This window comes from Passer domesticus, chromosome 32 (genome assembly GCF_036417665.1).
Source record: "Passer domesticus isolate bPasDom1 chromosome 32, bPasDom1.hap1, whole genome shotgun sequence".
NCBI lineage: Eukaryota > Metazoa > Chordata > Aves > Passeriformes > Passeridae > Passer > Passer domesticus.
Window position 1 is genome coordinate 514,422 of NC_087505.1, and position 13,254 is coordinate 527,675.

The 13,254-nt window shown below is 50.7% G+C and overlaps 1 protein-coding gene across 1 annotated transcript; it reads right to left on the reverse strand.

Moving 5' to 3' along the window:
- Window positions 1–10,981: 10,981 nt before the first annotated feature.
- LOC135288324 (uncharacterized) lies at window positions 10,982–13,254 on the reverse strand. The gene is made up of 2 exons (XM_064401684.1): window positions 11,764–13,254; window positions 10,982–11,392 (listed from the first exon to the last, which is right to left on the reverse strand). The coding sequence occupies exon 1, from the start codon at window positions 13,205–13,207 to the stop codon at window positions 12,500–12,502; it is 708 nt and encodes a 235-aa protein (XP_064257754.1). The 5' UTR covers window positions 13,208–13,254; the 3' UTR covers window positions 10,982–11,392; window positions 11,764–12,499.

The window sequence follows — 13,254 nt, forward strand, 5'->3', positions numbered from 1 at the left end:
ACCCTCCTGTGGCCGTGCGGGCGCCGAGCCTCTGGAATGTTCCCTCCTGACTCACGCCACTCATTCCCCGGGCGGCCGGAGGCACTTGGGATGAGCTATTAATTATAATATACTATATTAGTTACATTAGTTATTATTATATTATATATTAATATAATGCATAATTATATTAATATAGAACAGAGAATATGGATTATCTATTATATATAATATACTATATATAATATAGTATCTATTATATATTATATAATATATATAATATATTGTACATTATATATTATATATTATATATTTATTATAATTACCAGGGGTGCCGGTAATTAACTGCTGCATAACGAGCTCTGCTGATTCCAGCCCAGATCCCGCCCTGGGAGGAGGAGCCAGACAGACAGAGGGACAGACAGAGGGACAAAGTTACTTCAAAAAAAAACACTAACCACTCCACAAACAAAAAAAATCCCACACAAACATAAATTACTCGGGACACTCCGAGGGATTTTAGGAGCTCAGACCGGCTCTGGGTGGGGAAGGTGGAGGAGGAGCGGTGTGGAAATCCCAAATTGCTGCCCTGCTGATGCCGCTGTGATAAAGGGATGGAGCAGGGCCCATCCTGTGTGGAGAGCTGGAAAAGCAGGTCCAGGCTCCCCGGGACTCCTCTGGGGTGGTTCTTGCTCTGGAAGGGAGCACAAATGTCAGATTAAACACTTTTCTCATCCAGAGATGAGGCAACTGAGGGGCTTTTAAAAAATTTTTATTCTGCTTTCAGTCTCATGTGAAGGGTGAGATAACGCAGATGTTATAATTCACACCATCACAATTAGAAGTTGACTATTTCTTAATTAAACAAAAAATATATAATAGATATAATATAATATATAGTATATATGATAGATATAATATAGACTATAGAATATAGACTATAGACTGTAGAAAATATATTATAGAATATAGAATATAGGATATAGAATATAGAATAGAATAGAATATAGAATATAAAATATAGAATATAGAATATAGAATATAGAATATAGAATATAGAATATAGAATATAGAATATAGAATATAGAATATAGAATATAGAATATAATGGGATTTGCTGTTTTTCTGAGATGTTTCTGCCTGTCCAACCCAACTTCCCCGAGCTCTCTCTGGGTGGTGCTGATGGGATGAGGAGTGAGCAGGGCTGGGCTCACCTGGCTGTGCTGCAGCTCCAGTTCCACCAGGAGGACCTGGGAGGACGCTGGCACTGAAATGTGAGTCCTAAGGGTGGTGGAATCTTGGAATGGTTTGAGTTGGAAGAGGCTGGAAGCTCATCCCATCCCGCCCCTGCCATGGGCACAGACAATTCCCACCATCCCAGGCTGCTCCAAGCACCATCCAACCTGGTCTTGGGCACTTCCAAGGACCCAGCATCCAAAACTTCTCTGGACCACCTGTGCCAGAGCCTCCCTGCCCTCACAATAAGGATTCCTTCCCAAAATCCCATCTGAACCTTCTCTCTGTCCATCTGAAGCCATTCCCCCTTGTCCTGTCACACCAGGCCCTTGGAAAGAGGATAAGGAGACTTCCAGATGTTTTTACCCCACACAAAACATCATATTTCAGATGTGTCCCACCAAACAGTTTATGTTTTCCTGTCCCCTACTGAAATCCTCATGGAAGTAACCAAAAATCAGCTGTTGGTGAGGGGGAAAGGCTGCAACATGCCCAAAAATCACAGCGAGGGTTCTCCCCACTCCAGAGCTGGCAGCTGAAAATTGGGGTTGGTTTTGGTGGCTCCAGTGGTGCCAGGAGCTGGTGACACTGAGAGGCTGCCCTGTGTTGGTGACATTCCTTCCTCCAACTGTCCCCAGAGCGGCTAATTCTGATTTAGGCCAAAAACCTTGTGAAGCCTTTGGGGAGTTCCCAGGCAAAATAAATTAACAGTCGGATATGACTCCCGAGGATAATGAATGGAGCAATTAAGACTTTCCATTTGATGACTGTAATTTTCTGAATAACAAGGGGAGGAAGCTGCCTCAGTGTCACAGGGAAAAAACTGGGCAGATGACCCAGTAAAGAGCTGGGTGGATCCTCAAAAATAGGAAGCAATGCAGCTAAACTGGCCAGGGCACGAGCAGCTCCCTCTTCCCAAGGAGTTTGTCCTGCCCTGTCCCCATGGATCCCTGGTGGATGCTGGAATGGGGCTGGCAGTGACGCTGGTGTCTGGGTGACAATGACAGGCTTGGCCAACAAGCTCTCCTGGCATCCCAGAAATGCTTCAGCTCCGTGGTGGAGAGAAAAGAGAATGGAAAAATGCCCAGGAGGGACTCTGGAAAACTCCTGGGGGGTGAAGAAAAAAGGGTTTGGAGCAAATAAAGATCAAATAAAAACTCACTCCGATGTTTGGAGCTGCTGGGAGTGACCCAAGACAAAACCACAAGGATTTATTTCCCTCCCTTCATGGTGGATGCTCTTCCCTCTGGGGATGCCTTGAAATGTCAAAATTACAGAGCCTCAGAATGGTTTGGGTTAGAAAGAACCTCAAAAATCACCTCGTCCCACCGAAGGACAGCTTTTCCTAGCCCGGGGTACTGGGAGACAGAAGAATTCCTGCTGGGAGGGGATCCTGCTGTGCAAATAAAATGCCAGGCAGGCCTGGCTCTCCTCATGCTGCCCCAGCCCAGGAATAATTAAAACTAAAATCTGAAAAACTGAAAAAAAAGCAACATTAAAACCAAAAATATTCCTTCCCTGCTGTGCCAGTGGGTTGGGCAGTGGCAGCTGATTCTCAGGACATCCTGTCAGGTGTCCTGTCCCCAAAGCCATGGAGGTGTCCCCGAGCTGATGGATCAGTCACCTCCAGCTGAGTGCCCTTATCAACACAGGAAGTTTGGCTCTGAGCTGGTGCCTCACTCACCCCACAGGACTCCAGGGTAGGTGTGGGACCCTCCCGTGGCTCATTCCTCAAGAGGAAGCAGAAGGAAATGTTCTTTTCATATGGGAGAGGTTTTAGAGCGACTTCTGTCAGCCAGAGAGAAGTTTGAGAAGAGGATCCATGTTTACTCCTCAAAGAATTTCCTACCAAGGTCCTTGACACAAAAACCAAGAAAGAAAGAAGGAGAAATAAGAGAAACCTAAAACTGTTTGTCTCTTGTGACCAACATATGTAAATTTATGAGCTTTGTAAGAATGTATAAAAAGCATTCATGCTAGAATAGTTTGAAGCCTTCTGAAAACGGAGAGTGTTGCTTTGTGTTGTCTCCACCTCAACTGCGACATTTTCCCACCCGAGGGGGTGGTGGGTGACACTCTTGGGGCTCTCTCTGGTCACCACCATGGTGGCAAGTCCAGCTCCAGGGATAATTTGATGGCAGCTGGGATGACACAACCGAAATGGGATGAAGGTTGGTGTGTGCAGGAAGGAAGTGGCCCCAATTTTGCTGCCATTACCAAACCCTCCCGTGATGAGGCTGTGGGTATGATAAGGGATCTGCACCTCTGAGGGAGCGGGGCTCTTGCTCAATTTTTACTTCTCCTCCTTTTTGTTTCATCTGCCGCCAGTGTCTGCCTCTGTCAGGCTCAGCTCCAGGTCTTGGTTTGCCAGAAAGTCACAGATGTAATTTATTTCCAAATGCTCTTCCATTTCTTTGGAAATTTCAGTTATTTAAAAGCGATCATTTCTGTTTGACCACATTGGGACACCTCCCACTGGCCCAGGTGGCTCCAAGCCCCCTCCAGCCTGGCCTGGAACACTTCCACGGATGGGAAATCCATGAAATAACCTGGGCCAGGTCCTTCCCACCCTCACAGGGAACAATTCCCACCTTAATTTTCCCCTCTTTCAGTGTGAACTCATTCCCTGTGTCCTGCCCATGCAGTTCAGGAGGAAAAGTCCCTCTCCAGCTTCCCTGGAGCCCCTGCAGACCCTGGAAAGGGATCTGGAGTCCCCAGAGACTGAGTATTCCCAACATTCCCAGCCTGGATCCATTGGGAACAGGCTCCAATCCCCTTCATCAACCTCCCGATCCTCCAAGCTTTGGAGGAATTTGCCAGAATTCATCGGAAGCATTTTGACCCCCAGGCCATTCCTGGGCTGAAGCCTCTGGGATTTAAAGCCAGTGGGTTGGGCAGTGGCAAGCTGAGCTTTGCTTTGGGCCATGCCAAGGGCAGGCCCAGCTCATCCCCTTCCCCAGCTCCCAAATTCCCAGTGAAGCTCCAAGGATTTCCCAACGAGCCTCGGAAGAATGAGGAACCAGCATGGGGGGAAGAAGAAAATGGAAGCCAGGGTGTGGCCGAGGCTTAAATGGTGGTGACAAAGTGCAGGGACCGAATAAAAGTGAAATTAGGGAAGTAAGGCACAGCTGGACAATCGACTGTTCCACTGCCAAAACCACTGGCAATTAATTATTGGGGAAAGTTGCCCTGGTTGGGGTACACAAACCTCATCAGCCATGTCGAAATTCCTTGGCAGGGAGATACAAATCACAGCAGGTGTTGAAATCAGGAGAATGGCTCCCAGAAATCAGTATAATTCCTCCCAGAAATCAGGAAAATTGCAACCAGAAATCAGGAGAAATGCACCCAGAAATCAGGATAAATGCACCCAGAAATCAGGAAAATTACTCTCAGAAATCATGAGAAATGCACCCAGAAATCAAAAGAATGGCTCCCAGAAATCAGGAGAAATGCTCCCAGAAATCCAGATTCATTTTTTGTGTGCCAGAACGTGCTGGACCCTGGCAGCTGCATCCTGAGTGCCCTGGATCCCGGCAGCAGAGATAAACAAGCTGCTCTAGATATGCCAAGGATGTGCTGCAACCACAGCCCTTCATCTGATTCCAGACCTGCACAGGATCCCTTCACCTCTCCCTTCCCTGCCCCACTTTCCTCCGAGTCCATGGAGGGATCTGGACATTTCCATTGGGAGCCAGATGTTCCTGAATTTAACTTTGAATTTAAATTCCATTAAAATTAATTTCCCCCTTGGTTTTGTGGGAAATACGGCACCAAATTTCAGGAGAGGTTGGGTGGGAAGGGGAGGTGACTTTTATTTTATTTCACTTTTTTGCTCTGTTTATTTACTGAATAGAGCAATTAATTATTGATTATTTTTAAAATGTTGTTATTGAACTATTTTGGTGGGTATTTGGCTTTACCCACTCACCTCTTGATCCTCCAACTGCCAGGTGTGTGTGAGCATCCCTTGGGAGTGACGTGGAGAAGACACTTCTAAAAGTTTTCAGAATAAAAAATGTTAATTATATATAGAGAGAGTTAATATTTTAATATATATTATATTAAAATGTTCATATTTTTAATATATGTTTATATTTGGGGACTTCTTATAGCAAAAATCCCATAAAATCCCATTCAGATGAGAGCCCCCAACACAGCCCTGGGGAGGGACCCCCTTGTCTTGTGCCACCCATGGTGGTGTCACCTCCAGCCAGGTCCTGTGGTGGCATTTGGGGAGGACGAGATAAAACTGAGGCAAGGCTGAGCAGCCTCATGCTCCAGGGCAGGATTTGGGCAGGATTTGGGCAGGAAGGTGGCACCTGGGTGGCACAGCCTGCGGCTCTGGCGCCAAGAACAGCCCTGAAATAATAAATCAACTTCCCGTTGCCTCAATCAGCTTCATCTGAGTGAAAGATCCTCCCAACTCTGGCACTTTGGAGCTCGCCTGGAGCTGGAGAGTTTTGCTGTCTGGAACTTCCTGCTGCTGTCTGGAACATTTCCAGGTTGGCAGAAGAAAAGCAGGAAAAGTGGGAGCAAACTCTATCCAGAGTGGGTTCCCCTGCAGTTCAGGGGTGAGGGCCTCACCACCCTCACAGGGAACAGTTTCTTCCCCATATCCACCCAAAATTTCCCCTCTTTCAAGTTTTAACCCGTTCCCCCTTCTCCTGTCCCTCCAAATTCTCGTAAAAACCTCTCCCTATGTTTCTTGTAGCCCCTTCAGGTCCTGGAAGGCCACAATGAGGTCACCCCAAAGCTTCCTTTCCTCAAGGCTGAACAGCCCCAGCTCCCTCAGTCTTTCTCCAAATCTCCGCAAGGACCATTGCCCCCTTCTTTGGGCTTCTTTGGGCTTCTTCCCTCCACTTCTCTGTAGGTCAAACCCTCCAAGGGCTGTAAATCACCCAGAGCCTCCCAGATTTGCATCACTCCAACCTCTGGCTCTAGAGGCATTTGTTGTGTTTTTGGGGAGCTGCAGCTCCTCGGACTCATCGGAGCCCAACGTGTCCCTGGCAATAACGTGGGTGTCATTAGGAACATATAATCCACAGCCTGGGTTGCATCACACCCTAATGACACGCCAGGGCCACCTCTGGCAGCTCAGAAATATTTTCTAGAATGAGAAATAAATTCCCCACATCCATAAAGACAAAAACCACCCCAGGTTTCCTCTCTGGAATGCTGCAGTCTTCTAGAGAGGGGTGTAAAATCAAAAATCACTTCTTTATGCTGAAAATGTGGCTGGTTTTTGGTGTTTCCTCACTTTGCTCAGAGTAGGTGGAGCCATCCAATAATTTTAACACCGCCAACAACAAAAGAGGTGGTGGAAGGAAGGGCGATAGCGATCTCTGCAATGACTGAGCCCGAGATTATGCGAGGTAAGTGGGCAGTCGGGGCTGGGCTGTAAATAAATCAATCATTGTTTCTTTCCAAGAGGAGGACCAGATCCTATATAAAAGTTCTCCCATACCACGTTCCCTCAGTCCCGTTGACTCCTTTCCACTGGTTCGTGCCGTGGGACACGGTAAGAGATTCCATGCTATTGATGGAAATTAATTTGGCTGATTAGGCTTGGAGTGCTAAAGTGGAAATGTGGGGTTAAATGTGGCTTTTGGGTCTCATGGTTCAAAAATTCCTCTTTATTTGCTGTTATTTTTTGGTTTTTTCCTACCAGTTCAGGGATCGTGTAACCACACAGGAAAAGGAGTGAGCTGGGACATGGAAAACCTGGGGTTTGGAGCCCCTTGGATTTCTCTGGGCCCAGCACTGCATGGTGACACCACACACACATACAACCCTTGAATATTCCTGGAAAACAAACCTTGAGGGAAAGGGCAGGAAAAAGAGGGTTTGCAGGTACTCCACAAAGAGTGGGAAACAAGGGAACAGAAACACAAAGTGGGGCTCTTTCCTCTTTTATCTGGGTGGGGAAGGGGTTTCTTTTCAGCACTTCATTTCTTGAGGAGCACTGATTGAGGAGCATTTCTTGAGGAGCACTTCATTTCCTGGAGGTTTGGACACCAGATCCTACTGATCTTTTCCTTTAAGAGCAGTCCCTTCCCTTCACAGGAACATCAGTTCCTGCTGCCGACAGACAAGGACGTGACTGGGGTGGGGATTAAGTGCTAAAGAAGAGCTCAAACTTCAGAGCATCCCTCAGGGACAGATGCACATCAAACCCTGCAAGTGCTGCCCTGGAGCTGCTGGAGTTTTGGGCTTTTTTTCCCCCGCTTCTTTTGCATCTCTGACAACTTTTCCACAGGCTGTTCTTCTTCCTTCTCCTTCTGGAGGGGAAATGAAACACTGAGCTCCTTTGAAAGCGGGATTGAAGAATTTCAAAGTGCAATGGAGTTATTGTTATGCAAATGACGAGCCGGGCTCTTTCCTGCGGTCAGGGAATATTAATCCCTGTCCCTGAGCATTGCAGCCCTTTCACAATTCCCAAACCACATTTGGATGAGGGTAATTCTGGGGTACCATGGCCTCGTGTGCCTCTTGCAGTGACACACCTGCTGCAAGAGGGAATTACTAAGGAATGATTTTTGTCCTAGACAAAAAAACCCCAACAAACAGTTATATCTGGATAAGGAGGTTATGTAGATGGAATAAGCTAAAAACTTCATGGGTTTTCAGTTTAATTCATTAATTCCTTAAATTGACAATCTTTGCATCAGTGAGAGGCATTGGAAGGAGCAAAAAGGGAAGAGAAGACAATTCCCTGTTGGAAGGCAATGGGGTGGCCCAGTAGCACAGCTTTCCCTCCCTCTGGAAGTGCTCAGGCCTGGTTTTTGTCTCTCCTGCAGGACTCCCATCACACAGACCATGGGGTCCCACCAGCAGAAGGGCGACGGCCAAGGGATGTCCCAGCAGTCCGGAGGGTGCCACGGCGGCGGTGGCGGCTGCGGCTGCTGCTGTCACCACGGAGGTGGAGGAGGATGCTGCCACAGCAGCGGTGGAGGAGGATACCAGAGCCAGGGATCATCCTGCCACGGAGGAGGAGGAGGAGGCGGCTGCTGCGGCGGTGGCGGCGGTGGCAGCGGTGGCGGTGGTGGGATAATTTATCAGACTCACATGCCATCAACCTCCTGTGGAGGTGGAGGAGGAGGAGGTGGAGGAGGAGGAGGAGGCGGCGGACAGCAGAGCCAAGGATCCATCTGCATTATTGGAGGAGGAGGAGGAGGAGGCGGAGGGGGCTCAGGGCAACAAAGCCAAGGTCCCATCATTATTGGAGGGGGTGGAGGCGGCGGAGGAGGGGGTTCTGACCACCAGAGCCATGTACCCATCTGCATCGGAGGGGGAGGAGGAGGAGGAGGTGGTGGTGGCGGTGGCCAGCAAAGCCAAGGTCCCATCTGCATAGATGGAGGAGGCGGTGGTGGTGGTGGAGGAGGTGGTGGTGGCCAGGAGGGCAAAGGAATCATCATCATTGGTGGAGGCAGCGGTGGTGGTGGAGGTGGAGGTGGCGGTGGTCACCAAGGCCAAGGTCCCATCTGCATTGGAGGGGGCAGTGGTGGAGGAGGAGGCAGTGGTGGTGGGCAACAAAGCCAAGGTCCCATCATCATTAGTGGAGGAGGTGGTGGTGGCAAGGGAGGAGGAGGAGGAGGAGGAGGTGGTGGTGGTGGCTCAGGCCAAGGTCCCATCATCATTAGTGGAGGAGGTGGTGGTGGCAAGGGAGGAGGAGGAGGTGGAGGTGGATGTGGTGGTGGTGGTGGTGGCTCAGGCCAAGGTCCCATCATCATTAGTGGAGGAGGTGGTGGTGGCAAGGGAGGAGGAGGTGGAGGAGGTGGATGTGGTGGTGGTGGTGGCTCAGGCCAAGGTCCCATCATAATTAGTGGAGGAGGTGGTGGTGGCAAGGGAGGAGGAGGAGGAGGTGGAGGAGGAGGTGGATGTGGTGGTGGTTCAGGCCAAGGTCCCATCATCATTAGTGGAGGAGGTGGTGGTGGCAAAGGAGGAGGAGGTGGAGGAGGCGGAGGAAGTTCAGGGCAACAAGGCCAAGGTCCTATCTGCATTGGAGGTGGCAGTGGAGGAGGAGGTGGTGGTGGTCAACAAAGCCAGGGTCCCATCATCATTAGTGGTGGTGGTGGAGGTGGTGGCGGCTCAAGCCACCAAGGCCAAGGTCCCATCTGCATCGGTGGGGGTGGCATGGGAGGAGGAGGAGGAGGTGGTGGCTCAGGCCATCAGGGCCAAGGTCCCATCATCATTAGTGGTGGTGGTGGAGGAGGAGGAGGAGGTGGCTCAAGTCACCAGGGTCAAGGTCCTATCTGTATTGGGGGAGGCAGTGGAGGAGGAGGAGGAGGTGGTGGCTCAGGCCACCAGGGCCAAGGTCCCATCATCATTAGTGGTGGTGGTGGAGGAGGAGGAGGAGGTGGCTCAGGTCACCAAGGTCAAGGTCCCATCTGCATTGGGGGAGGCAGTGGAGGAGGAGGAGGAGGAGGCTCGGGCCACCAGGGCCAAGGTCCCATCATCATTAGTGGTGGTGGTGGAGGAGGAGGAGGAGGTGGCTCAGGTCACCAAGGTCAAGGTCCCATCTGCATTGGGGGAGGCAGTGGAGGAGGAGGAGGAGGAGGCTCGGGCCACCAGGGCCAAGGTCCCGTCGTCATCATCGGGGGCGGTGGTGGAGGAGGTGGAGGTGGCTCCTCCAGCTCTGGAGGAATGTCCATGCAGCAGCAGACCCAGCCCATCTGCTGGCCACCGCAGACCAAGCGCAAGTAGTGGCTGCCAGAAGGACTCTGCCACCAAGGAAGCCCAAGAAATGAAGATGCCTGACATTTCCTCCTCTATTAAATTTAAGATTATTTATGTTGTTCTCTTCTCCCTTCCCCTGGGAATGTTCTGATGGGAACCTCTGGTGCTGTGTAATCTGTAATTCCAGCCAGGGTTGTTCCGTGTGTCTGTTCCTGCCTCAGTTTTCAAGTGCTTGCACCAGACAATAAAACTTGCAGTTCTAGAGAGTTCCGTGTGTGAGTGGTTGGATTTTCTGGCCCTGGTTGCTTTATTTCCATCCCTGGTTTGATTCTAGTGCTGTTGCAAAAAAGCCCCAGAGCAAAACTCCACTGAAACCGTACTGGTAGAAGAGATTTTGGATTCACTAAATATTCTCAGGTGTCTTGATGATGATGATGATGACCCCAACTTTAGCCTGTCAGAGAAGGTACCACAGAATTTATCACTGAGGTCTCTTTCTCACCAAAATCCTGGTGATGCCCAAGAAAGTTCTGAGTGGGTTCAGAGAGAGAAGATGACAAAATTCAGTTACAAAGGATTTCAAGGTGTAATTATGGGGTGAGAGAAGCTCAGGCCTCTCCTGAGATGGTGCAGAAGCTCCTGGTGCTCTCACAAGTGGAAGAGAAATTAAGTTCTCCAACACTTTTCCAGCACTCAGTGGAATCAGAGGCAGGCCCAGGACTCCAGCAAGGCCCTTCCAAGGGCTGGGATGCTCAGGCTGGAACACCTGGGGATTTCCTCATTCCCACAGGGCTAGAACAGCTCCGGGTGTGAGTCTTCAGAGGGAGTTTCCCTGTGGGGAGCAATCTCTTTGATGTGGTCTACTCCGGCAATTAGCAGGGAAAGGGAATTAAACCTCGGAATTGTTCTACACGAGGCAGGTGACGGACACCTGGAATTGTTCCAGGAGAAACAGGAATGACCCACAGCCATAACGGCTTCTCCTGTCCCTCCACCCTCTGCCCTCTCTCCCATGGGGACCCCAGTGAGGCAATCACCTCAAAACACATCCAGAGGAACCCCTTCAGCCAGTGTTGCCACTGGAATAGCCGAGTTTCCTGGATTTTATTATGGGAAGTCATCAAGGGTGCTAAAATTCCAGTGTCAGGGAACTGCACAAACACTGACATTGCTGGCACAGAGCAAAGCCAGAGTCTGGGGTCCCACTTCAGAGGGGTGGGAACCATGCTGTCAGAAATCCCTGCACCCAGAAATGGCCCAGGACCAAGAAAACCAGGATCCAAATTACAGAAATTCTCAGGGTGACAGCAGGAGCCACAGCACAGCCTCAAATCTTGTTGCTTCTTCAGAAATGCCAGAGTCATCCCCAAAACAGGCAGGAATTAATCCTTTTGGTCCATATCCATGGAGATGCTGCTGCACAGGGGGGATGATGGATCCGGTACCCTTCCATCTCCATCACTTGAAGTGGTGGATTCTCCCGGAGCTCGGCTCTCTCCTGAGTGGGGGAATCAAACAAAAATCCCCATCAACCCTTTGCTGCTGTGGTGGGAAATCTCCCACAGCCATGGGGGATTCCTGTGGTGCCCCAGAAACATGAGTCCCACCCCTGTTCCCCTAGAAATCACAGTCACAGGATTGTGGAGTCACAGGATATCCTTAGGTGGAGGGGACCCCCAAGGATCAACAAAGTCCACCTCCCAGCCTTGCACGGACACCCCACCAGTGTTACACTCCTGTTCCTCCAGTGTGTAACACTCAAACAAACGAGGCTCCCCAGCCCCTTCTGGTGTCGGTCACCAGCGGCATCTCCCGGCTGGAGTGGAGGGTGGCAACCTCCAGAATCCTACTGGAGCCCCAGAATCCTACCTGGGAATTCAACTGCGGGAGCCGAGCTCACGTGTGGGATCTGCCGTGGATGCAGGGCAGCCGAGGAAATGATGCACGGGAGAGGCATCGTCCGCATCCAGTGAGTCAGGACAAGTGGGAAGGAGGAGGAGAGTCTGTTTGGTAAATAAACCTATCACCATTCCTTTGGATGCCTCACTTCCCACTCAGGAAAAACGGTATAAAAGTTGGTGGATCTCGGGGTGCTTCATTCGCTCAGCTTTGCCCTGAGGTGTCCGTGGTCAGAGCCGAGAAGGGTAAGTCCAGGTCTGCCCAAGAGAGGGATTCTTCTCTTCCTTTCCTGCTTCCAAAATGCAAAAGTTTTGGAAAAAAACATCTGGTGGGTGGTGGTAGTAGGGCAGGGAAGTTGCTGGGATGAATTTAAATCTCTTGTGCATGCCTTGGTCCCACCAGACCAAGAAAAAGCAGGATCAGCCCGTGCTGCTGAAGGTTGTCTCTCATCAGCATTGAGATGGAGATGGAATGGCTTTGGGATAAGGAGATGGGACAACTTTGTGATAAAAATCTTTAAAAGATGATCCTGGACACAACAAAGTGGTGTTGGGCTGGACTGGGGTCACAGGCCTTGGGAAATTCTTGTGAGAACTGGTGGCTGCCCTGGAGTAAAAAACTTTCTCTTGCAGGGTCACTGCTCCAAGATGTGCTCCAGACAAAGCGGGTGCCACGGCTGCGGCTGCTGCTGCTGCTGCCGGGGCAGTTACCAGTCCCAGGGCTCCTCCAGCGGGGGAGGAGGTGGATCCTGCTGCGGTGGAGGATCCTCCGGAGGATCGGCCCAGAAGATCATTATCAGCTCTGGCGGCGGAGGAGGAGGAGGAGGCTCCTCCGGATGCTGCGGAGGGGGATCCGGTGGCGGTTCTTCAAAGAGCATGATGGGAGGTGGAGGCGGTGGTGGATCCTCTGGATGCTGTGGTGGAGGATCCAGTGGTGGATCTTCAAAGAGCATGATGGGAGGTGGAGGTAGTGGAGGATCCTCTGGATGCTGTGGTGGAGGATCCAGTGGTGGCTCTTCTGGGATGAAAGTCATAATGGGAGGTGGAGGTGGTGGTGGATCCTCCGGGTGCTGCGGTGGCGGATCCGGTGGTGGGTCCTCAAAGAGCATGATGGGAGGTGGAGGCGGTGGTGGATCCTCTGGATGCTGTGGTGGAGGATCCAGTGGTGGCTCTTCTGGGATGAAGGTCATAATGGGAGGTGGAGGTGGTGGTGGATCCTCCGGGTGCTGCGGTGGCGGATCCGGTGGTGGGTCCTCAAAGAGCATGATGGGAGGTAGTGGTGGATCCTCTGGATGCTGCGGTGGCGGATCCAGCGGTGGCTCTTCTGGGATGAAGGTCATAATGGGAGGTGGAGGTGGTGGTGGATCCTCCGGATGCTGCGGTGGCGGATCCAGTGGTGGGTCCTCAAAGAGCATGATGGGAGGTGGAGGCGGTGGTGGATCCTCTGGATGCTGCGGTGGCG